General features: G+C 47.2%; 1 protein-coding gene across 1 annotated transcript in view; it reads right to left on the bottom strand.

Moving 5' to 3' along the window:
• Positions 1 to 20,316: 20,316 nt before the first annotated feature.
• Positions 20,317 to 25,655, bottom strand: part of RAD18 (RAD18 E3 ubiquitin protein ligase) — a 160,038-nt gene continuing 154,699 nt past the window's right edge. The window contains exon 12 of the mRNA XM_014857934.3: positions 20,317 to 20,599. Coding sequence (XP_014713420.3) covers positions 20,446 to 20,599 — 154 coding nt within the window. The 3' untranslated portion in view covers positions 20,317 to 20,445. The remainder of the gene's footprint in view (positions 20,600 to 25,655) is intronic.

Raw genomic sequence — 25,655 nt, 5'->3', positions numbered from 1 at the left:
CTTCCTCTCCCATCTCCTCGATGGTGAATGCACCAAGTGCTTGTGCCTAAACCAATTACTGGCAAGGGGAACGAGACAGCCTAATGGAGTGAAGGGCAGACCATGTGAAGGGTGGTTGGCCCAGACGGAAGCAGAATTCCATTAGAAAGAGGGAGTGGAATATGTAGGGTGTGAATCACAGCCTTGCTGTACCTACGTGGCCCATGCTCTTGACATTACCCGCTTCCCTACAACCGAAAACACCTCCCTGACCTCTCCCATAGTCTCTTTCACAGACCTGTTTTCCAATCTATCCGGGCATCAGAAAGTCTCTTCCTAGAAAGGTCTTACTTCCGTGGAGCTTGCAGGGAACTCCTTCCTGTCCTGTGTCGCACATCGCTGTCCTCATGCTCACTATTTTCAGTCTCCTATTTTAGTCAGTTATGTGTCTTCTGTTTTCTCCAAACTAGACCGTGAGCTTCCAGGGGACAGACGCTATGCCAGGTTCATGTCTCGATGCCCACAGTGTCCAGCTGTCCACCTGGGGCTCTGCGATTGTTCACCTGAAACCAGAAGAGCTTTGTGTCAAGTAGCTGAGACCCAAGTACCCATCCAGCAAATCTACATCCTGCTACTCAAGGCCAATGCCTGTGCTCCTAGTTCACGGTCTAAGGAAACACAAAACGTGTGCCAAGCTGGGCGAGAGGCTGTGCCCTCCATGTGCCTGCTTGTTTCAAGAACTCATGGACAGAACCTGCATCCTTGAGACATTTCTGAGCAGCAGGTGGAGTCACACGGCCACAGAGAACATCTCCTGCAACTCCTTCCCCTGGTCTCCAGCACAGAGGGCCAGTGTCATCCCATAGCAAATGACTTAGAAACACACAGAGCATGCAGGAAATGGGCCAATTCCTAAGGACTGACTTCGTCTTCAAAACTAAGTTCAAAACAGCTTACTGTTCACTCCTACTTGGTGAGAGCTGTCCTACTGGCCTTTGGGATTGCCACACCCTTTGCTTCAGAAGTCCTCTCCCTTCCTGCAAGCAACAGCCCATGATGCAACTAAAGACGGTCTCCTCTCTCCCATCTCTACTGAAGCGAAGGCCCGTAACTCCTTCAAGGGTCTCCACAACAATGGGGCGCCTCTCAGCTGCCTGGCTGGCCTCACTCATCCAATAGCACCCTGGCTCATCAACGTTGTACACCTGAAGCTAACATATTATTGCATGTCAACTAAACTTCAATTTAAAAAAAAAATCACTCTAGCTTGTCCATGTCCTCCAAATATAAGAGAGCAGAACCTGATACTATAGTGATGGTGTGTGGCCAAAGCAGAAAAGAGGGGGACTTCTGCCTCCCTAATTGGATGCTAAAGTAACCCAAAATTGCATTAATTGTCCAAGCAACTACTTAAATGGCCATTTACGTCGAATTTACCAGGTTGGAAAGAGCACTGCTTTAAAGTCAGACAGAGGTAGGTTCAAACCCCAGCTCAGCCACTGATTAGTTTGCTGTGTGACCTGGAGCAGGTCAAATCACCTCTCTGAGCTTCAGTCCCCTCATCTCTAAAATGGCAATCATGATATTGATCTCATAGGGTTGTTGTGACAATTTAAAGAGAATGCATTCAAAGAACCAAGCATAGAATACGAGCTCAATAGATGGGAGCCATGACCCCTATCAACACTAAAAACATTAACCTGGAAGATGTTTTCCCACATACTGCACTTCTGTGCTGTACCAGCAACACGGATGGTGAGTACAGGGGTCACAGAATGGCAGAGGTGGAACTGCTCTCAGATAACTTATTTCAGTGGTTCTCAACACAGCTAACTCATGCACATCTCACAGGCCAACACAGATCAGTTAAATGAGGATCTCTGGGGACAGAGCGCGGGCCTCTGTGCTTTCTTAGACTAGTCTCCTCACTTTACAGGAGAGGACACGAGGCCCGGAAAGGTGAAGTGATTCCCCACTGATCTTTCCCAATTTGACATTGCTGCATCAGCCCAGTGTTTCAGATATCAGAGTATCTTGGGGACCCTGATTCCAGTGGCCAATGTCAAGGTCCCTTCCAGCCAACGTGTTTGATTGGTTTGTCTTCTGTACCCTCACCCAGTCCTCCCTGTGCAGACAGGACAAGGCCTTGAAGGATTCATGTGATGGGCAGAGATGGGTAAGATGAATGGGGAACATCCCAGGTGGCAAGATTAGAGGGGCTACCCACCGCTGCCCCAATGCTCAGAGCCTTTTCCTCATGTCCTGGCCCAGCGCCCTGAAGTCCAGCACATGCTGCTCTCCCAGGAAGAAAGCATTTCTTGCCACTGGCTATTTCCTACCTAACATTGCAGCCCTTTGGACCTTATCCCCTGCCTCAGCCTCAGCATGAATTGAGGGCCCAAAGAACATTCAGTAACTCAGGAGCTATTCTTTGAGCACCTGCTCTGAGCCAGGGACTCTGCTAGGAACTGTCCACTGAGGAAGGAATCACTGCAATTTCAACAGCAGATATTTATCTGGGCAATTAGAATTGCAATTCCAGAGACACACATGCAGGCAGAAACCCAAAATATACTCCAGAGAAGACAAAGATGGCAAGGATTTATAAAGATAAAAAGAGGCAAATCACACAGGTTGTTTTGCAAGGCTTGGGATTGGTGCTGACAACAACTGTTACTTCTTGGCTAACATGTGATTGGTTCCTAAGGCCTCTCTAAGGCAAAAAGGCCTTATCTATGGGAGTAATCATTTTTCTTAGAGGAAGGTCAAGATAACAACTGTGGGGCACAATTCAAAAGTTACATTCCATCTGAGTAGAGATGTGGTTTACATGCATAAGCCCCACTTCCTTAATGGCCTCCCAGCTCTATTTTAGAAGCCCCAACATATGTTACTCCTTTTTGTTATTGCTGTCCACATTTTCCCCTTTTGATCAAGATCCTTTGGCAGAAAGTATCACCGAACAACCATTTGAGATATATCCGTCTCTCTCTAGATAGATAGATAGATAGATAGATAGATAGATAGATAGATAGATAGATATAGATATATTGATACTTCCTTCTTTGCCAGGAAGGCTCATTCCTGGGAAGTCATGTCCCACGTAGCAGGGAGAGTGAGATGCTCCATCATCAGTAAGCAAGTAAACACAATCGGAGGCCTTGGCCATATCTGAGCAAGAAGGAGGCAGTCAGGAAATGAGTCTTAGGTTAGTCTTTATCTGAAAAAAGTATCAAGTCTTTTGTGTGGACTTGCATGATTGATGGATCATCTCAAGTTGTTGAGCAATCATCACTCTAGCAGTAGAGACAGCCATGCAACATCATGAAATGCAAACCATTAGCAGTTTAAAGGTAGCAAAGATTGAACAAATCAGAACAAAAATCATCAGTAAGGCTTGGAACCCTGATCTCAAAATAGCTCTCAGCCCAGAGGGTAACCAACCAAACAGGTCAAAGTGGTCTAGGACGCCAGTAGTATGACCCACATCATTGAGGAGATTTATATTATTTTTTGTGGTCTTCAGTTCTTGTTTATGTGACCAGATTCATTTAAGTAAAAGCAACATTCTTCTGCCAGGAATGCACAAGTACCTGCTTGTTGACTGTTAGGATGTTAAGAGCCCTTTGATTTTGAAGGACTACTTCTGCCAAACTGTCCATTTGGCCCTGTTGATATTCAATAGCTTGTTGGGTGGCACTGAAGGTTGAAGCCATCAGGAAGAAGAGGTTATGGATGGCTTTTTCAAGGTCAATTCCCCCATAAGTGGGAAACAATGCTCTGGCAAAGGCATATCCCATTCCTGTGTTATCTAAAAGTGGGTTGTATACAGGAAGTTCCTGAAAGTCATAGTTTCTTTTGGCTCTCTTGAGTCAATGTGAGAATGAACCGAGGTTTGGAATATGAGCAGTGGAAGGAAGATTTTTTCTAATGGTAGCATCTTGGGCAAGTGCTACTATTCTGCATTGTCTCTTCCAGGAGGTGGGGAGAGTGGGAAAAATATCGGAGCCACAAAGAAAAAGGTATCCAGTGTTTTTGAGAGATGTGGCATAAGTAGGTCCATGTGCCCAGACTCTTTGGTTAGGTTCAAAAGATGGAATCTCATTATCAGAAATGTAATTGTTCTCTCAGAGGCCACAGTAATCAGAACTAAGAGTGTTGTGAGAATAATTATAGGAACAACAAAGGTTTCTATAACTTTGGAGCAAAAAAAGAGATTGATTTTGGCCAACTGAATTTTGTTGAGGGTCATTGGGTCATTAAGGCTATTACAGTTTTTATTTATTTAATTTCCATCATTCTCCTGATTTTTTAGCTATATCCCAATGAGTGTCAGCCAAAGCAAGTATGTCAGCCCCCATGTGTCATTTCCATTGTTTTGAGAGTCTCCACACAATAGAGACACATCAAGGGATATAATGACTTCAAAATTGACTGCCCTCTGGAAAACAAGCCCCAGATATTACCTCATTTTGTTGGGTACCTCCAACTCACTGTGGTGTCTCTCTCATCCATATTCTTTCCTTGTGTATTAAAAATATAAATGGTTCTGAGAAAACTCTAGGTTACTTACAGTTAATATCTGTAATTTCACCGTTCTCTATGATTCCATTGACCATAAATTCACACCTTGCTGGGGTTCAGAAAACCATTATGACATTATATTAAAACCCCAAGACCAGCTCCTTCTCTTTCAAGTACAAAGAGGAAGGTTGGTAATTCATAATTGGGTGTCCTAATGCTGCAGGATCTAGGAGGCTTTGTTTAATTTTGGTAAGGACTTTCTGGCCGCCTTTGGTCCATGTGAGGGTCTCAGGTTGATCAGTTTTAAGGAGGAAATATAGTGGGTTTGTGCTAGGGCTGAAAAGTTAGGGATCCAGTTTCTGCAGTCCAGCTAGTCCTAAGAAGCCTCATAGTTATCACTCCGTTTTTGGGTGTGGAAAGGACAAGAGTCCCTGAATCCTGCCAGAGTCAAGAAGTAACCCTTGTGTTGAAAAGAGCTGTTTAAAGTATTTAATTTGAGGCAGACACAACTGTAGTTTTTCTTTAGATACCCGATGTCCCCTTGTGGCCAGCTCCTTGAAGAGATGAAGGCTCTCTTCAATAGATGCCTCCTTGGGAGCAGAGAGAGGAAGGAGATCACCCGCATGTTGTAACAAAGCCTCGGGAAAATTCAATGTCTGAAATGTCAGCCTTTAAAATCTGGGAAAAGTAGGTAGGGCTTTCTTGTGTCCCTGTGGTGTAATAGTCCAGGTACATTGCCGTTTTTCCCGGGTAAAGGTGAACAGGAACTGGCTTTCAGAGTCAACAGGATGCTAAAGAAGATGCTGCAAGTTCTAACAGTGAAGGTTTGGTTGTTAGGAGGGATGGCTGAGAACAGTGTTTGGATTAGGCGCTACAGGGTGCTGGGCAAGAACAATATCATTTATTTCCCTGAGGTTTTGAACAAATCTCCATCCCCTCCCATGGGGTTTTCCAACAGGAAGGATGCAAGTACTACACGAGCTAGTATAAGGGGTAATCAATCCTTCTAAACAGTCTTCAATCATGGTTTTATGCCTTGGATTGCCTCAGGATTCAGAGGGCATTGTTTTACCTTAGGTGGGGGTTTCCTTCCAGCTATTCGGATTTTGACGGGTAGCGTAGAATGTACGTGCCCAATATCAGTGGAATTCTTTGACCAAAGGGATTCAGGGACAGTGTTGAGGAGAGGTTCTGAATTACGGGTCTGTAGGGAAAGGATGGGGATAGATATTGAGATGTCGGGATCTTCTTGAGGACCTACATCTGGGAGTTCAAGATTTAAAAATATTTCCCCCTTCTGAGAGAAAGAAATGTGTGCCTGACATGCCTCAAGAAAATCTCATCCTCGTAGGTGGATGGGAGCTGAAGAAACTGAAAGGAAAGGATGTTGCCCCTGAACAGGTGCTAGTTGGAACAGAATGGGAAGGGACTTAAAGATTGTCATAGGGTGATTATAAACCCCAACCATCTGTATAGTTTGAGTACTCTGAGGGAGGGGACAGGAGAGGCTGGTGGGGTCTCAGGCGAAATACGTGGCTCCTGTGTCTACAAGGGCCTTGGTAACCTCCCCCCTGACGGTGAGATCAATTTCCCCCAAGGTATTAGCCTGGAGGAGGGGGAAGAGTCCCCTGGGGATCCTCGGAGCACCCACATTGTGAAGATGGATGAGAGGAGTTTTTAGATGTTTGTGATGAAACCCAAGAGGGATCGTTATCTCTTCCTTGAGTCAACCTTTTTAATTTAATGCAATCCTTTTTAAAATGTCTTGGCTTTTTAGAGTAATAACATAACCCCTTGGAGCAGAATTAGGATGTTGGAAAAGGAGTTTATGTTGATTAGTGGTTAACTGCTGAAGTTGGAGGCTCATATTCTGTGCAGCCTTCTTTTTATTACTTTTCTGGATAGTTCCGGCCAGCTGGCTATCCAGATTAACTAGATCGGGAATTTGCATAGTTTGCCAATTTAGATGGGTTCTTTTTATTAGTAGTGACAGTTCTTCATCCAAGCCATTAATAAAGGTGGAGTTAAAATATGGTGTAAGTATCTGGATGGATGGAAAGAAGGCCAGAATTTTCAACAAAAACACTCTCAAGTCTGTTGGAGCAGTCGAGAACAAATCCATCAGATTTTTGGATGCACTATTGAACTTTTTTCCAATCTATAGACTTCAGGAAAGCTTTCGGGATAGTTTCATAGAATCTTTTCCCTAATTTAGGTGCATTGGTTCTATCAGTGGTACTTTGCTTGTGACAATCCTCTGGGGGCTTATCCCATTTGGCCAGTTGTGTTCCATTTCTGGCCTGACCTTCACAGCCAGCATTGTCATTAGTCAGTATAGATCAGAGAAATCAGGTTCCTATATTTGAATCACAATGTTAAGTCCTTCAGCAGACTTGTGGGGATCTTCATTATCCTTGGGAAATTCCCTGACTATGGCCTGTAAGTCACCTTTTGGCCAGGGGTAAAGGAGGTTTGAGTAACTCCTGTTTCCCCAGGTTTAATTTTAAATGGAGCAGTAAGAACAGGAGGGTCAAGAGGGACTTTGGGTCCTGTGGGGTCAGATCTGAGGGAGGCTCAGGGTCCCAGAGGTAAAAAGGGAGTTCATTCATGGAAGGGTGCATGGGAGGACAAGTCCAAGAAGGTGGAGCAAAAGGAGAGCAAGGGGTTTGAGGAGGAGGAGGAGTTTGTGAAGCTTTGGCTGATTTTTCTAGTTCTAGAAGTTTCTTAGATCCAAATTAGCTTCTAAAGTGTTAACTGCCTAAAGAGGAGCAACTTTTTCAGTGCTTCTCTTAGAGGCCTCTAGGTACCAATTAAAATAGGCTTCTCATTCATTTAGCTTAGTTTTATAACTCTTTTCTAATTGCACACAAAAATAATTTTGGAATATCAAAGGTTCCCCATCTTGGCCAATGAAGTTTTAAATCATCCCGGGTAATATGGGTCCATTGAGGTAAAAATTTACAAGAAGAGGGTCCATATTCTTTAAACACAAATTCAGCTGGGGTTCCCAAAGGAGGTTGATCATTTGTGATTGTTCTAGAACAATTGTTCCCCATAACTTAGAGACAGCTGTTTCTGGATGATCAGGGCAGGAGGTATGTATTTTGGGTCAGGTATGTGCTGCTTGTGAGGACCACATCCCAAAGTGTCACCAATGGGCTCTTGGTCTCTCTCTTACGTTCTCAGAAAATCCTGGACAGCAGGTGGTGTCAGGTGTCTCAAGGTACTAGGCTGACCAGTCCCGTATGTGAACCTCCCCGACGAGCTTATCGGGCTCCTTCTGAGCCAGGAATGGGACGTACTCTTCAGTCGGAGGCCCAATGAGACCACTGCACATCACGGACAGAGTCTAACACTCCTGCTAGGTCTCTAGATGCCTAGAAACACCTGAAAGGGGTCAGAAGGAGCAATATTTCTTATCTTGGAGTCAGAGGACCTTCATTTGGACAATAGGAGAAGCTCAGGGGTCTGCGTTGGTTGTCAAGAACAGCCAAATTTTGAATTTTAAGAGAATGTGGCCACTTAAAGTGAAAAACTACTAGAGCTACAATAACATTCATCAGGAAAAGTTCTTGAACACAAATCCTCCGCCTAGTTAAGGTGAGGACAGAATGTTCCCCTCCACGGAGTGAGGACAGCACCAGTTAGCCCACCCGAATAAAATCTGGTCGGCTAAAGCACCAGGAGCTTCAGATCCAGGAGAACTTATGGCTGGAACTCCAAGGCTCACGGATGGAAACACCAGAGCACAAAGGTCTCTTGGAGGTACCTGCTGTCACCGACTAGCTCCCCTCAGGAACTCAAGGGTGGGTTTGGATGTTTTAACTGTTTTTCCAAATTGATTTTTCTTTCCTTTTGCTATGTTACGGAGATGCAATCACCAACCTCCCTGAACCAGACCAAGCCTCACCACGAGAGCTGCGCCTGTGACCTTTGCCTTATTTTTAACGGTAAGATCTCTCCAGGAGGAGCTTAGGCCTTATCACCATAACCTGCAGTGTATGTGGAAGCATGTTTTCAACTGAGCTTGCCAAGCAAATACCCTCCTCTCCCTTTTGAATATTCATTCCCCATCTGAAATAAATGTCCCTGCTCCCTTTGTTCAGTGGTGCCATGACTCTGGAAATGATTCCTCATGGTCTCCTATTTACCGCAAATATACTTTACTTTGTGAGACAATTACTTCTGGTGGAGAGTCTGATTTAACTCGCCAGGAGGGAACTCGCTTCGGCAGCACTACCACGTGTCGCTGGTGGCACTGGGGACCCAGGGTCAGCTGCTCTGGATCCTGCTGGCTACGCCAAGAAATGTTGATCAAGGAAAGAATCATTGCAACTTCAACAGCAGATGTCTATTTGGGCAATTAGAACTGCAATTCGGGAGACACACATGCAGGCAGAAACCCAAAACGTGCTCCAGAGAAGACAAGGAAGGCAAGAGTTTATAAAGACAAAGAGAGAGAAATCACACAGATTTATCTGCAAAACAGTTGTTTTGCAAGGCTTGGGATTGGTGCTCACAACAACTGTTACTTTTTGGCTACACGCGATTGACTGCTAAGGCCTCTCTAAGGCAAAAGTTCTTATCTATGGGAGTAACCATCTTTGTTAAAGGAAGGTCAAGATAACAACAGTGAGGCACAGTTCAAAAGTTACATTCTTTCTGAATAGAGATGGGGTGTACGTGCACAGCCTCACTTCCTTCATGGCCTCCCAGCTCTATCTTAGAAGCCCTGACGTGTGTTACTCCTCTTTGTTACTGCTGTCCGCAGAACGGAGATAGAACAGTGAGAAAGGCTGACCTGGCGCCTGCCTTCACGGTGCCATCATTCTATCTGGCAAGCGGCTCTTGCTGTGTCTGATGCTCCACCCCCAAAAGGAAGAGGAAGAGGCCCCCACTCGGTGTCTCAGTGCAGAGACCCAAGTGTCTGCTACACAAGGGAGAGCCATCCTTGTGAGGTGCACACTGAACAAAGCAACAACTGGTTGTAGAGTGTTCGGGAAGCGTGCGGCTCAGCGGTGCACAGACTCTCAGAAGTGGGAGTGTTCATGGATTGTTCATCTTTAGCTGTGGAAATATGGTTACAGAAGTGTGGCTGTTGCTGATTCTGCAACCTCACGTTCAGCAGCAGTGGTTGCTGGAGTGAAGCTGTTGCTGATTGCTGACTGTTAGCCACACGGTCACCGGGAATGAAGCTGTTGCTGATTGGCTGACTGTTAGCCACACGGTCACCAGAGTGAAGCTGTTGCTGATTGGCTGGCTGTTAGCCACACGGTCACCGGAGTGAAGCTGTTGCTGATTGGCTGGCTGTTAGCCACACGGTCACTGGAGTGAAGCTGTTGCTGATTGGCTGACTGTTAGCCACACGGTCACTGGAGTGAAACTGTTGCTGATTGGTTGACTGGCAACATGGTTGCTGCAGCATGGGTGGAGGCAGTGCTGGAGGCAGCAAGGAACTATGGCCAAACAATAGCCTGTCATTTCCTTTCTTGATGTTGGTGTATGGGAAATTTTTTCCCTTAGTCCCTCTCTGGGCCCTTTTTCAGCCAACTCTCGGTGAAACCTCAAGAAGCTCACAGTCTGGTTAGGAATTCGGGGCACACTCCTAAAAATAGAACCAGTGGTGATAGGTATGGTGTTCATTCAGCAAACATGGTGTTCATTCATGTTTTGGTGTGGGCTCCAGCTGTGTTTTAGCTCATGTGGAAGTACTAGGGGCACACAGAACCCTAAACTCAAGGCCAAGAGGAGAAGGGTCAAGAGCAAAATACCAAAACAAAATAAGGCCTTTGGAATTGAAGCATCTCCAAATGGAAAGCTGACAGAGACCGCAGAGGGTGTGTGCTCCAGCCTCCTCATTAAAGGGTAAGAAAACCTGGTTCCCAGAGGAGATAACTGACATGCCCACATTCACATAGTATGCTACTTGACAAAGTGGGACCAAGGAATCCTGACTCCTGGTCCAGGGCTCCTTTACTGAAACCTACTGCCCATGAACCAGGAGGAAAGAGCTGGCTGCTCTCATTTAGGATGATGGGGGAAAGCCTCAGGGAGGAGGTGGGCCTGCAAGTGGGCTTTGGGAGAAGGACCTGAACAAAGGCCTGAGTACAGACCCCCCCCGTACCTGCTCATCCAGGCGCCCCAGTTCCTCCCACTGATACTGACACTGATATCAGTTTCCCTACATTAAACCTTGCATATATGGGGTTAAAACCTAAACGCTCTTTCCCTGCTTACTCCCTGGCTTCCTGGCTCCAGAATCCACTATCCTCCACGGAGACAGACACTGCCAAGGACAAGCACCTGAATTCACTATCTCCTCCCTGCCAAGGAGCTACAGGCTGGTGGGAAAGCTGCTGACCAGCAAGGTCATGGGCTCCCTCCTCTCTGCAAGTAGTTGCAAGGCCAAAGACAGGCTGGTGGGAAAGCTCCGACCAGCAAGGCCATTTGCTCCCCCTCCCCTACCTAAAACCCCAAATAAAAACCCTTCCTTTTAACTTTTCGGGGAATTTGGGATTTCAGTGTTAGCTGCCCTCTCTCCTTGCCCAGCACTGTGCAATAATAAAATTCCTACTTTCTTCCACTACCCCCAATGTCAAAGACTAGCTTGCTGCGCAACGGGTGAGTGAACTCACTTCAGGTTCGATATCACCACCTGCCCTGTTGTTTTCCTCTCTGCCCTGGTGCATTTCTCCCTCTTGCTGCAGTATTCACAGCTGGAACCTTGAATTCCAGAAGGCACATCAGCCAGGATTTCTAAACTGCATTTGCAGATCTGTTCCACTTGGCCCCTCTGGGGAAAGAGCAGGATGAGAGAACACAGCCTCTGCACCAGAGAGGCCACCCAGCTGATTGGGCAGGTACCCAGTGCCTTTCCTCCCCACCTTGCTTCTGAAGCAGCTCTGCCAGGGTCCTCTACAGATGCTCATGTAGGGGCAGCATACACAGCTCATTTCTTAGTGCAGGAGCACCCCCAGGCTGGAGTGGTATGGGACCTGAGAAAGATGATAGAGGCAAAGCTTGTCCTTGATGCTCACAGACAATCTCTGCTCATTCATATCTGAGCTGCTCCTACCCTGCTCCCTGGCCTCTCCCAGAGCCCCTTATGCCTCACCCAAACCTGCTCTCCAATGTAGTCTTCTTTTCCTTTCACAGAGGAACACATTTCCTCGCCTGCCATGTGTTGGGTGCTGGAAACAATGAGAAAACATCAAGGTGGATCCTTTGCCCTCAAGTAATCATGAACAAGTCAGAGAAAGAAATTTAACGAATAAATATGAAAGACCAGTGTTATGCCAAGCCTCGTGCTAGGCTCTTCCACATTTTCTTTAACTCACAGCGCTCAGAGATGGATGGGGTTTGTCGTAGAGAGAGTCCTAAGATGGTCCCCCAAATTCCCACCCACTGGTGTACATGCTCTGTAAAATGCCTTCCCCTTGAGTGTGGTCAGGACCTGTGAATATGATGGGGTATTGCTCCCTTGAGTAGGTTACGTTGTATAAGACTCTGTCATAGTAGACTGAAAATTCTCCTACTGACTTTGAAGAACTAAGCCGCCATGTTGTGAGAGGGCCACATGGCTGTGACCTAGGGCCACATGGTCTTTATGAGCTGAGAGCAACCTCCAGCTGACAGCCAACCTCAGTCCTATAGTCATAAGAAACTGAATCATGCCAATGATCTGAGTGAGCTTGGAAGAGGACCCCAACCTCCAGATAAGAATGCGGCCCTGGCCGACACCTTGATGTAGGCCTTGTGACACCCTGAGCAGAGAACTCAGCTACGCAGGGTCCACTTCTGACCTGCAGAAACCGGGAAATAAGAAAGAGGTGCTAAGGCTCTGAGCTTGTGGTAATTTGTTATGCGCCAATAGAAAACTAACACAGGGTGATAGTTATTTAAGAACCAGCAGCGCATGGGCACCAACCAATCAGAGTGGACACAGGCATTAAACAACTGATATGGCGGTATGGGCAGAATATTAGCCTTGGAGGAAGGTTTTGTAATGCCCATTTTATAGACATGGAAACTGATCTTCAGTAGAAATTAACTAGCCCAAGACTTCAGGGCTGTAAGAGGCAGAGCCAGACTGAGTCCCAGGCCTCCTGGAAAGCAGTGCAGTGTGGCAGCAAAAGCACAGGCTTTGGTGTAAGCGGAGGGGGGACCACCAGAGCCAACCCTAGGGATCTGGACTTGATTTTCTAGGTAGTGATGAGCCACTGATACCCGTCGGTAAGATGCCAGGGTAGAGGAGCACCTTCAGCAGTTGGCAGTGTGTGGAGGAAGCAGGTGTGTGTGCAGGGTTCAATCAGAGGAGCAGAACCATGACAGGTGATACAGAGCATGGAGGCTGAGAAAAGGATTAGGCCTCATGCAATTGTGAGAGCTGGTTAAGGAGGCTGTGCAAAGTTGTGGTCTTTGTCTCCGGTGTTGGGCCTGGAGGCATTCTAGGTCAGCCAGGCTGCTGGTCAGGAAGAAGAGCTGGGCATGAAGGAGGGGAGAGCAAGGACTAATGGGACCCATGTGGCTGAACTGCAACCCAGGAGGGCAAACTGTGGCTGAACCCACAGGAACAGGCTGGAGCCCATGCCTCTCTTTCCCACCTCCAACCTCGATGATGTGGAGAAGGGGATGGGCTTCTCCACAGAGCTGCACACATGTGCGGCCCAAAGCTGGGAGAAGTCTAAGCGGAGAGCTGGCGGGAGCTGCGGGCTTGGGTGCTGCCCCAGGTCTACGAGGTGAGACGGCAGGTCCACAACATGCACAAGCAGCTGCAGCGGGTGGCGCCCTACGCTGGCCTTCAGAGCTTGAGAATTACTGCTCCTTCACCTCACCTTCCATATCTCATGTAAGTTTCTCCTAACTGGAACCACACAGGGAAGGTAATTGCGGGAAAGGTAGCTCCAACTTTGCTGTTAAGTCGGTCCAGCCTGCCTCCCATCCTAACAGAGACGAAAGTCTGAAGCCAAGGGAACGAGGCTCCAGAGTTGGAATTTCAGAGGTTTCTGTGCAGGCCTTTTGTGAGGCATTCCCAAAGACTTTATGTCCCCAGGATTTGGGTCCCAAACGCACCTACCCACACTACACCTCTGTCACCTGCTGCCCCTTTACAGGCCACTATCTTTGGCAGTGCCAGGAATCCTTGACTCTGGTCCTAATGTTTCAGCAGTCATAGCTTGGGCTCCTGCTCCAATATCCTGCATGTTCTCCCCTGGCTGACACCTTCCTGCCTCCATCCTGGTACCCACACATTTTCTAAATGACCCCAAAGAGGTCACTCTGTGATCCTGGGTTTACACATTATCTACTCAATACATGGATCCCCTCTATGGCGTCCCTGCCAAATGCTCAGTTTGTTTACAACCCTTGATGGTGAACTCACTATGTGTGCCAATTCTATTTGTGAATAGTGGAAATAGAAAGACACTGTTTATATTGACTTGAAATATATCTCCCTGTAGTTTCGACCTGTTGGTCCAAATTTTACTACTAGGTCCCATAGAAAAAAATAGAACAGTCCAGATGTGGTGGTGAAGACTGCAGGAATTGGAGTCAGATCTTAGCCCTGCCACTCCTTGCTCTGTGCCTTAGCCGTTCACCCCTCGTTTTAGCATCCGTTGGTGGGTTTTGCCCGTGGGACTGTGTCCTGTGGTAGACTCATGGTGATTCCTCCATACCTGTGCTTCAGTTTCCTCATCTGTAAATAGAACCCGGGAGAATTTTAAGAAGAAAGTACATAATGTAGCATGGTGCCTGGCATGTGCTGAGTGCCCAGTAAACGACAGCTTTTATTACTCAAAGACAACAATGTCCCCAAGAACGTCCTTGTCTAGGTTAGATACCCCTGGTACCTGTCATGATCCTCAGGCCCCTCGCCATCCCAGACTGCAGGTGCAGCACATGCTCTGGGTGTCCCTCGCCTCTTGACAGGACTTGCCTGCTGCCTGTCCCATCCTTGCCAACTCCTGCTCTCACCCTCTGCCTTTCAGGGCTAACTAACACTCATGGCTACTCAGATACAGAAGCTGGAAGGGCCATGCAGCAGGAACATGCTGTGCTGTCACATCTGGCAGGAACAGGGAGGTGCCCTGGGAAGCTGAGAATAGCTGTCCTGGAAGTGAGCAGGAAGATAGCACCAGCTGGCGGGGACAGCGGGGGGCAGGGTCTGCACTGCAGTACGGAGGATGGAGCCTGGGTGCTTGCCCAACCCAGTGCTCACCGCTCACTTCAGACTGGCAGAAAGCAGCTGAGGGAGATGCTCTCTCCAAATTATAAATTCCCTGCAATTCCCTGCCCCAGACCTCCTTGACCTGGAAAACCAGGCCAGCCGAGAGCTGCCAGCCCATCTGGAGTTACAGAGAGCACTGGGGAACGTCTCGCTTTACCCAGCTCTTATGGAAGTCATGCGAGGCTTTCCTCCCATTTGTGTTTTGTTTGTTTTGTTTTAACATTCAAGATCAGTCTATGTAATTCACAATATTAACAAACTAAAAAGGAAAAAACATACCCTCTCAATAGATGCAGAAAAAGTATTTGACAAAATTCTATATTCATTCCTGATTTAAAAGAAAAGAACTCTCAGCAAACTGGGAATGGAAGCAAATACCCCACCTGCTGCAAAGCTTCTGTCTGAGAGAGAGCTTGTAGGCAGGAGAAAAGGCAGAAGTAAAACTGTCTTGATTAGCAGATTACATGATTCTTTATGAAGAAAATCTAATGGAATCTACAAAAAAAAAGCTACCAAATGAATGAGTAAGTTTAGCAAGGCTGCAGGATGCAAGATTAATATGCAAAAAATCAAATTCCATCTCTATAACCTATCAAGGCACAATCAGAAACTGAAATTTAAAAAACATACAATTAACTCTTACAACTCAATAATAAAAATACATTTAAAAATAGACAAAGAATCTGAATAAACATTTTTCCAAAGGAGACACAGAAATGGCCAATAAGCACATGAAAAGATGCTCAACATCATTAGTTATCAGGAAAATGCAAATCAAAACCATGATGAGATACCACTTCACGCCACTAGCATGGCTACAGCAAAAATACAGATACTCACAGGTATTGGAAAGGATGTGGAGAAACCAGAACCCTCATACACTGCGAGTGGGAAAGTTGTGCAGCCACTTTGGAAAATAGTTTGGCAGTTCCTCAAAATATTAAACATAGACTTACCATAGGATCCAGAAATTCCATTCCTCAATATATACCCAAGAGAAATAAAAACATATGTTCACACAAAAACTTGTGCACGAATGCTCATAGGAGCATTATGCATAATAGTCCAAATGAGTAGAAACAACCCAAATGCCCATCAGCTGATGAATGGATAAACAAAATGTGGTGCATCCATGCAACGGAATATTATTCAGCAATAAAAAGGAATGAAGTACTGACACCTGTTACAACATGGCTGAGCCTCGAAAACATTATGTCATGTGAAAGAAACCAGACACAAAGGACCACGTATTGTGTGATTCCATTGATACGAGATGCACAGAATAAGGACAGAAAGAACCAGAAAGTGGATTAGTTGTTGCCTAAGGCTGGGAGGGATGAGAGAGTTGGGGTGACAGATAAGGGGCGCAGGGGCAATGAAAATGTTTTAAAATTAATTCTGGTGACGGTTGCGCTACTCTGCATACACTAAAAGCCGTTGAAGAGTATGTTTTAAGTGGGTGGATTGTATGTTCAGTGAATTCTATCTGAATAAAGCTGTGAAACAAGCAAACACTGTTGGTGGCAGGGGTAGGAGGCCCAGAGATTGGTCCTGATCCTTGTAGGCTTTCTCCATGAAAGCCACTGACAAGACTCGGTTGATGTTTCCTCCCCTTTCAACCTCTCCATCCCTCCCGTTCCCTCCATTACAAGCCCCATAAGTCTAGACATTAGTAACCCACCACCTGAGCCCTCAGGTAGGTGAGTGGCAGCTTCAGATCATCCTCATCAGTGCCTCGAAGGACTGTGCCAGCAGGCCCACACAGAGCAGGAGCCATTTCTCGACACCCAGCAACAAAGCAGGATTCTCAGAGACTGGCCGGGGAAATTGCATGCGTCTCCTTTCCCACGGGCCAGTCATCTGGAAGGTGAACCATGCCAGCTGCCAAGCCAAGATTACAGGGAAGGCTGCCTGCCCCAGTTATGTACAGTGGAGCACGTCTGCCCCAGCCTGGCCCATGGCTGCCTGAGAGAGAGAGTGGAGGGAGGGGCAGGGGGTGTTGCCCCCAACATGCTGAGCACCAGGGAGGGGAGTCCACCGTACCTGTAGGAAATGAAGGGACGGTGCACGAGAGCTGCTGTGGAAAACGAGCAGCAGCTGGGCAAACAGACAGCTCCCTTGAAGCCGATCCACTGACTCGCTTGACTATAGGAACCATCCCAGGCAAGAGCCTTGCCTCTCGAGTAAGCAGAGAGAAAATGAAGCAACGCCAGGTCATCTGGGAGCTGATGGAAGAGCGCTTGCACCTGTCCTCCTTCCAAATTGTAGGTGGTTTTATACAGCAAGGTTCTGGTTACCCCCTCCTCCCAGGAGCTCAGCAGGAAGTCAGGGGCTGGCTACCCTAAGGTGCCAGGACACTTGGCACAGAGCAGGACCAGGTCCTCCACTTCCTACCAACACCAGGGTCTTCCTGGGCTCCAGGGATGCGGCACTGCTGTCACCAGGATATAGTCAGCCCCAAAGCTGCTGGCACCACCTGAACTGTGGCCCGCAGCATAGTGAGCCCTGTCTTCAGGTTCAGGAGACTCTTACCACCTTGAGCTGTCCAGTCTCAGAGGCTGTATTTTTCATCCTGCCCCTGAAGCGTCCAGAATGCGTCCCCTCCCTTCCTGGCTGACAGCTGAGTGGGAGGAAGCTTCTCACTCCCTTTGCTGACCAGTGGGACACCCATGGACTCCAGGGAGCCCCTCAGCTGGAAGCTGGCCTGGAGGCTCGCTCTCATTTCCCAAGGGAGGGACACATGAGGAAACCAGCAGTGTAGCCAGAGAAGCCTGTGGCAGGTCCAGCTTGAGGCTCCCCTCCACCACCCCGACCACCGCCCCTCACCCAGCCTCCAGCCTCCGACTGGAGCAGCCCGACGACAGGGACGTGCCTCACTGGCTGGGTGCCCCAGCGCCAGACCAGGCAGGACATTGGATGGCCGAGATTAACTCAGAAGCCTCCAACTCACCCTTCTTTTACCACCAGGGAAGCTGAGGCTGGAATGGCTGTCACTCAAGGTCTCCCTCAGCGAGTCTGCTTCCACAGGTGCTGTGACTCCTGCCTCGGAAGCAGGAGCTTTCCCTCAGTCTGTAAGTAGAGGAAAGAGCCCGTTCCTGGGCTCGGGACAGCTGTGCCGGCGAAGTGGACAGAGGCACCTAGAAGGGCTGCTTCCTACCTCCCTTGGACACCCAGCATGGGCCAGGGGCCAAGGGTCCTCTGTGAGAAGAGTAGCCCCTCCCTCCTCCAGCTCAGAACAAAGAAGGCGGAGACCCCCAGGCCTGGGAGGGCAGGGTCAGCAGGGAGTGGTCAGTCTCCTCTCGGGGGTCTCAGGTTGTCCACAGGGGCCAGTGGGGGCTCCTGAGGGGCTGTCCCACGGGGCACGTTCATTCTCTTCAGGATAGAATGACCGGGCTCCAAGGGTGAGACTAATGGAGGGAAGACCCCACAGTGGTGTCCTCACTGATCTTAAGCAGCTGCCCTCCTCTGCTTTGGTGACAGGCAGTGAAAACATCTGCCTTGATTTTAGGGGCCCACTTTTACTTAACAAGAAATCAAAGATCCAGGGACGTGTTCATGCCATCCCAAGTGTACACAGGAAGAAGCCCAAGCATCTTCAGTGAGGGCCCTGACTCTTGTCCCCCAGTTATCGAAATCATCTTGCTCTCTGCGCATTTTCTGAATGCTGTTCTGATTAATTATCTGCCAGCCTGCTTGTGTCCCCACCACAGTGAGTTCCTCATGGGCAAGGATGTGCTTACAGATCTTTGCACTCCTAGTGCTGGGAAAGGGCGCAGCCTGGAGGAGGCCCTAGATAAACATTGTGCTGAACGAGACGAACCTGCCCAGTATTCTTCTGTTCCCCTGGAGACCCCCAGATGCACAGGGCTTCGGCACCCAGGAAGGACTGGGGATGAATTCTGCACTGAGGCCTGAGGCTCCGTGCACCCAGGCTTCCCCCCCCCCACCTTCTCTCACAGGTGCCCGAAAGGGGCCCGACGGCTCTCCCCACCTAGCCCTGCTCCCTCGTGTTCTTGCCTTCACAGGTGTTCCCTCAATAAACCTCTATCGTCTTAGCATCTGCTTCTGGGAGAACCTGAACCGACACAGAGGGTGACATGGGCTCTCAGAGGGGCATCTGGCTGGGGTATTCACAGGGCAGTCGGGGAAGCTGTCTTTCCAGGGAGCCCTAAGCTGAGGTGTTGACGTTGATGGCGCCCACTCAGTCCTAAAACCCCTAACCATCACCAGGCTGAAATCCGGCCCCTCCTGGGGCACTGAAGACTGAGGCCGAGAAGAAATCCCGTCTGCTCTGCTGCTCCAACCCAGCTCTCCAGCCTCTTCCAAAAGAGAGGCGTAAAGGGGCCTCGAGAATAAGATCTGAGCATCGGGACTGGTATGTGGGGAGCTGATGGGAGTCAGGAGGAGCTGATGGTCTCTCAGCCCTGCTTGGGGTGGGGGCGGGGTAAGCTGGCACTTCAGGTGCAATGGTGTCCTACAGTGACAGCACCAGCTGTTCAAAGATTTCCCCGCACCTTCACATCTGTTCCCTCTGAAAGCCTTCTGGACTGAGGTCTCGGAACTCCCTGTGCCATATTTTTATTATGCAGATGAATATTCATAGCTCTTTTTCCTTGTCTCAGATCTCAAGCTTCTGAATCAAAGGGCCCAAGCCTATGGAACAATCATTCGGACAGAAGAGGCTGAAGGCAGGATTTAAACCCAAGTCACTAAAGTGGCACAAACTGGCAAAATCTTTGACCCAATAAGTTCACTTTTAGGAATTTATCCTACAGACACACATACACACACATATGATTAATATAGCAATATTTGTAACAGAAAAATATCGGAAATCTAAACATCTCTCAATAGGAAGCTGCTTTAGACACTACGGTATAGCCCACGTGCAATCCTATGTAGCCTTAAAAAAGAAAAAAATAAACTTCATTAAATGATACATAAAAAGATATAATGTTAAAAGAAAAAAGCAAGGTACAGAAGAGCGTATGCAATATGCTACTATTTCTGTAAAAATGGGGACTACATATTTTCTTGTATGTGTGTAAAACATCTCTAGAAAAATCCACTAGGAGAGACTGGTTGCCTCCAGGGAGGGGAATTCGATGGCTGGAAAATGGTGGTGGCAGGCAGACTTCTTATTGTATATTCTCTGTACCTTATGAATAATGAACCACGATAATGTACTGCATAAAAGTAAATTAATTAAAGTCATTATGATGCTATTGCTTCTCTTTCTGTAAGACGGCCAGCACTATTCCACGTACAACTGAACACTTAATAAAATAATCTGATGATAACTGTAATACTCATCTAGTCTTTTCTCTGGAAAGTGGGGAGGCAGGAAGTGGTGTGCCCATTTCACAGATAAGAAACATAAATGAAAAGGTTAGAGGACTCACTCAAGATCCCACAGTGAGCGATTAATACTTTTAACATTGCATTGGTACCTAACCTTCACGTGCCCAGATGGAATTTCAGCTTTCCCTCTGACCTTGCATCTCACCTGTGTGACCTTGGGAGAAGCACTCCTTCTCTCTGAATTTTGTATCTTCATCTGCAAAATAATGAGGCTGAACTAGGCAGGCTGAAAGGTTGATTTCAAGCTCCAAAATTTTATGAGATCTTTAACTTAAGAACAAGAAACCTAAAACAGTATCTCAGGCGTCTTTTATTTTGTCATGATCACACTGCATTAATCCTCAGACAACCCGTCATCCGTCCCCTGATGAGAATGAATCAACATGCCCACAAGAGCAGAGCTTTGTCTCCAGAACAAAAACCTCTGCTCTTCTTGTCACAAAGCCTCCAGAGAAAAGAGATGGCAGGGCTGAACATTTCAATATGACACAGCGACTCCAGGATAATCTGTTAAATCAAAAGGAAAGTTATTAACAAAACCCTTGAAGGCACCCAGGAAGATGGAGGAATAGCTTTTAGCATTAGGAGTTTCTTATCCATCTTCAAATGAAGATTTATGTGTCCAACAGGTGGGTTAACACAAAGGTTCAAAGCAAAATTAAGTTTAGACGCAAAGAAATAAGACTCTAAGTGAGCTTTACATAAAGATAGAAAATACTTCCCATAGTTGAGGTCCTCACTGACGTTCTTTGTAACATTTTTTTAGTTGGGAGAGCATGTCCACACTAGAAAAGCAACAAACTTCATAAAGTGAGAGAAGCATTTAGTGTTGTAATCGAATACGCTTACAATAAAGATTACCATACACCTAAGGAGGATACATATAATTGGTATTAAGTCTTGATGATTTGGAATAAGTGGTGAGCAGTTCACTTAAATAATGTAATTGGTGTTATTTTCATCCAGTTGAATCAAGCATTTCTGGGACAGCTGAAGTGCAGGCAGAAGGGAAGACAAATTGAAGAAAGGAGGAAATGGCTCCAACGGGCCCCTGACCCAGTTAGCCAGATCTCTCTGCTTCTCCTGCAAGGACTCCTTCAACATCTCTTTAGTGCTCACCCGCTGGGCTTCAATGCTGCTCAGAGCACCAGGGGTCCGGAGGTGAGCACCACACAGAGAAGGCCCCCCGGTCTCAGGGACCTCCCATTCCAGCCAGGGAAGATAGGAAGTAAACAAATTGTTTTTGGTTTTCTGTTTCCTTTGATGGTTTCCGAACTCCTACTATGTAGCAGACACTCTTCTAGGCGTGGCAGACACAGTAGTAACCATGACAGTCCCTCCTCCCACAGAGCTTACATTGTGGTAAGGAAGACAAATGAGAAACAAGCAGGCAAATAAATAACTGTGGACCATGCATACTATGAAGAAAAGAAAGTCACTTCTAGGACAGATAATAACTTGGAGGAGGAAGGAAGTATTTTAGAAAGAGGGGTCTAGGAAGGCTTGGATGAGAAGGTGACATTTGTGCAGCTCTCCGACTGATGAGGAGCAGGCAATCATGTGAAGATCCAGGAGATAATTCCACACAGAGGAAACAGTAAAGGTTCTGAAGTGGGAACAAGCCCAGAGGGCTGGAGTGATGGACTGTAAGGTTGTGTGGCCATAGCCCAGCAAACAGCGGGAAAGTGGACGGAGCCCAGACCTTCCAGGTCAGTGTAAGTGATGGTAAGAAACAGGGTTATTTTAAGTACATGGGGCAGTCTTTAGAGGATTTGAAGGAGGAGAATAATATCTGATCTACATTTCCAAAAGACGGCTTCTGCGGGAAGAATCCACTCTAGTAGGTAAGTGTGGATGGAGAGAGATTAGTTAGGAGGCTGGAGCAGTAGGCTTGTTGAGATGATGGTGGCTTAGATGAACACGGCAGCCATAAAGGGGTTGAGGAGTGCTCAGATAAGACATTCTGAAGGCAGTGCCAATAAAACCTGGTGATGGGTAGGATGTGGTGGGCAAAGTCAAGAGATCAAAGATGAGTTCTACAACTCAACAACAAAAAACCAAATAACTCAATTAAAAAATGGGCAAAAGACTTGAATCAACATTTCTCCAAGGAAGATATATAAATGGCCAACAAGCATATTAAAAGATGCTCAACATCATTAATTATTAGAGGAAGCAAATCAAAATCACAATGAGGTATCATCTCATACTTGTTAGGATGGCCACTATCGAAAAACCAGAAAATCACAAGCGTTGATGAGAATGTGTAGAAATTGGAACCCTGGTGCACTGTTGGTGGGATTGTAAAATGGTGCAGCCACTATGTAAAACAGTATGGAGGTTCTCAAAAACTTAAAAACAGAACTACCATGATCCAGCAATCCCACTTCTGGGTGAAAGCAGGACCTCAAAGAGATATTTGCGTAACCATGTTCAACGCATTACTCACAATAGCCAAGAGGTGGAAGCAACCTAAACATCCATCAATGGAAAAAGAAAATGTGGTATATACATACAATGGAATATTATTCAGCTTCAAAAGGAAATCTGGTCACATGCTACCATATGGATGAACCTTGAGGACATTATGCTAAGTGAAATAAGCCAGTCACAGAAAGACAGATGCTGAATGTTTCCATTTATATGTGCTATCTAAAGTCGTCAACCTCATAGAGACCAAGATGCATTCTAAATATAACACAATATTAAAATGTTGTGGTTGAGAAATGACAATTAATATCAGGTGCCAAAGAGAATTTTGAGACAAATGATCTAGCAGAACTTGCAGCAATGACTTAACTAAAAACTGGTTGCACGATGAACCCTTCAACCACCAGGAAGGTGCGAAAAAGGGTCAGGAGGGTGTTTCTGATTTCTTCGGAATGAACTTCACTCTTTGGAATGAAGCGGGGCCCCCTCTCCCCTCTTCCCAGAGAGAAGGGTGTGGGGTGCTTGTCCCTTCGATTTAATGAAGTGAGAGGGCCTTCAGCAGGGCCACTCAGAGTGAGAAAGTGTCTATGTTCCCTGCAGTTGGGAGAGGCATGGTGGACCAACGTCCCACTCACCAGCCTGAAAATCAACAGCTGCTCTTTCCAGTAGAGTCAACACTAGTCTCACACGGCTATTTAGCTAAAAAAGAAATAAAGATTCCGTTCCTCAGCTGCACCAGCATTTCAAGTGCTCAACAGCCACATGCGGCTGGTGGCTACCACACTGGACAGCACAGATACAGAACATTTCCAACACTGCAGAAGATTCTGTTGGAGAACGGCGATCTAGAGAGTAAGAGATAAGCTGGCTGACTGTTTTGGTGCCAGAACCAAGGAGGGTTGCTACACTGGGGCTGATCTGCAGTCTAGGGTTTCTGAGAGAAAAGAATGAATGAGGGTTTCACGTGTACCAAACGTGTGTAGGCTACTCAGGGAAGCTGCCCTGGAGCCATTTTAAAGCTTCAAGAGGATTGCCCAGAAAAGCAACGGCATCCCCAACAGACCACAGAAAACCAAACATTCAGGGGAAAACTGCCACCTGGAGGAAAATGTCTGCACTTGCCCAGTGGGACCTCTGTAGCACCCATGAGCGCCAACTTGAACTACCTGCCAGGCCCAGCGGGTGAAGCATTTTATGATCCTACCAGTCAGAAAAGAGCTACCCTGCTCCTGTTCTCCTCCTCCCTCTCTCCACTCCTCAAATCAACGGTCAGACGGTGGAGGGTAGATGAAAGTATAAAGCAGGGCCTGGAGGGACCTCTCCACAAGGAACCCCTCTCTCCCCATACACACCCACCCACCCACTGCGAGGAGCCGATCTATAGCAGGCTCCAGCTGGGAGAGTATGTAACTAAAAACCAAGTGCAAGGTCAGAATTGTTATTATTACATGAGACTAGACATTTTAACTTTGGACTATAGAATTTTTTGTATTGCCTAAGAGTGATCATAGTCATAGACCATAGATCAAAGTGATAGGCCACAGGAATCTTCATCTGGGGGCAGAAGACCCTCTGAATACATTTTGAAAGGGTAGGAGGAGGTAAAAATAGTTCCTAATTAATTAACCCCATGCATCCTGCTCGTTCAACCCATTACTAAGGTTTTGGCCTGAGCAACTGTGTGAATGGTGGAGGCATAATGGAGTGAAATGGAGAAGCAGGTGTGAGGGGAGGGGATGGGAATCGAGAGTTCTGTTCTGGACATGCTAAGTTTGGGATGCCCCTTAGCCAGGTGGAAATGTCAAGCAAACCCATCTGAAACTCAGGGAAAAGGAATAATTTGAGAATTATTAGCAAAGAGATAGAATTTAAAGCCAAGTGACTGGATGAAAACAACTGGGGAGAAAACATGGCTAGAGAAGGAAAGAGGCCCAAAGACTAGGTTCTGGGGCACTTTTACATCAGAGGTTAGAGGTCAGGCAGAGAACGAGGCTCCCAGCAAAGGAGACTGAGAAAGGGCGGCTGGTGAGGTAGGAAGAGCGTGGGTAGGTAAGGGAGGAAACTTGCTAGGGAGTTTGATGGAGGGGAGAGGCAAGAGGATGTTGTGAGGGGCCGTGGAATCTAAACCAAATCATGTGGGAAGTGAGAACATGTGGGCAGAGTGACACAGTGAAAAAGTGGTAAGGTTGAAGGAATAAGGGTCTCAGTGGTGTCAAAGAAATGTTGGCATGGGGACAGACATATGGCTAGGAGGTCAGAGTGGGACACCTGAAATAGATTCAGTGGTGGTACAGAAGTCAAGGGCATGACTAGGGGGGCCAGGTGACGAGGTGGCACTGTAAGAATCTATCAGAAGTGAGGAGGTCAGTGAACTAGGAGGCCTGAGTGTGGGGTGGTTTGAATAGATTTGAAGTGACTGCAGAGAGGAATGGAGACACAAGCCCCTTTCTCACCCACAGTGACTTCCTGTCTGGAACCTTAGACCCAGATGTCTCTCCTTAGAAAGGACAGAGAGGGAGCAATCAATCCTGCCTTAGGTGAAGTCCCTGCTAGGTCCCGGGCCCGCAAGAGTCAGCAGAGCCACCAGCCAGGAGTCACCAGATCAGCGGGGGCCTTGACTTGCCCGGATTTAGTTTCATCAGGATTCAAAGCAGCCTCAGAGAAACATCCGAGGCACCCTTCCTTCCTCTGCCCTCAGCTGGAGAACTGGGTTTCAGCTGTTGCTTTCAGTGCTGCCCTCCACGTGCAGGGTGTAGTCACACGCAGGGTACACCGAGGGCACTGTACTTTCTTGCACTCCTTTCTAGGACTGTCTCAGCCAGAAGTTCCACCAGAAACTTGGATGCTTGGAATGCTGCAGCCAGAAGGCACCCTAAGTCTTATGCCCTCACTGAATGGTTTCCAAACTATAAAACTACGGGATTGAACTAGATGATAGCTAAGGTCCCCTCCAGCTCTGCCATTCTAGATTGTGGTGAAAGTGCCCTCTTTTATCGGGGACGAAGCAGAGGGATCCACTCCTAGGAGGGCTGGATTGATCAGACTGAAGCTCCATTTGGGCAGGGAACGCTTCTTTCTCGTGCCTCCTTTATCGTCACGTCCTAACACAGTACTAGTGAATATTCACCTAAGG

The sequence above is a fragment of the Equus asinus genome, chromosome 21 (assembly GCF_041296235.1).
Source record: "Equus asinus isolate D_3611 breed Donkey chromosome 21, EquAss-T2T_v2, whole genome shotgun sequence".
NCBI lineage: Eukaryota > Metazoa > Chordata > Mammalia > Perissodactyla > Equidae > Equus > Equus asinus.
Note: the sequence above shows the minus strand (reverse complement) of the source record. Positions and strands in the feature narration are given on the sequence as shown.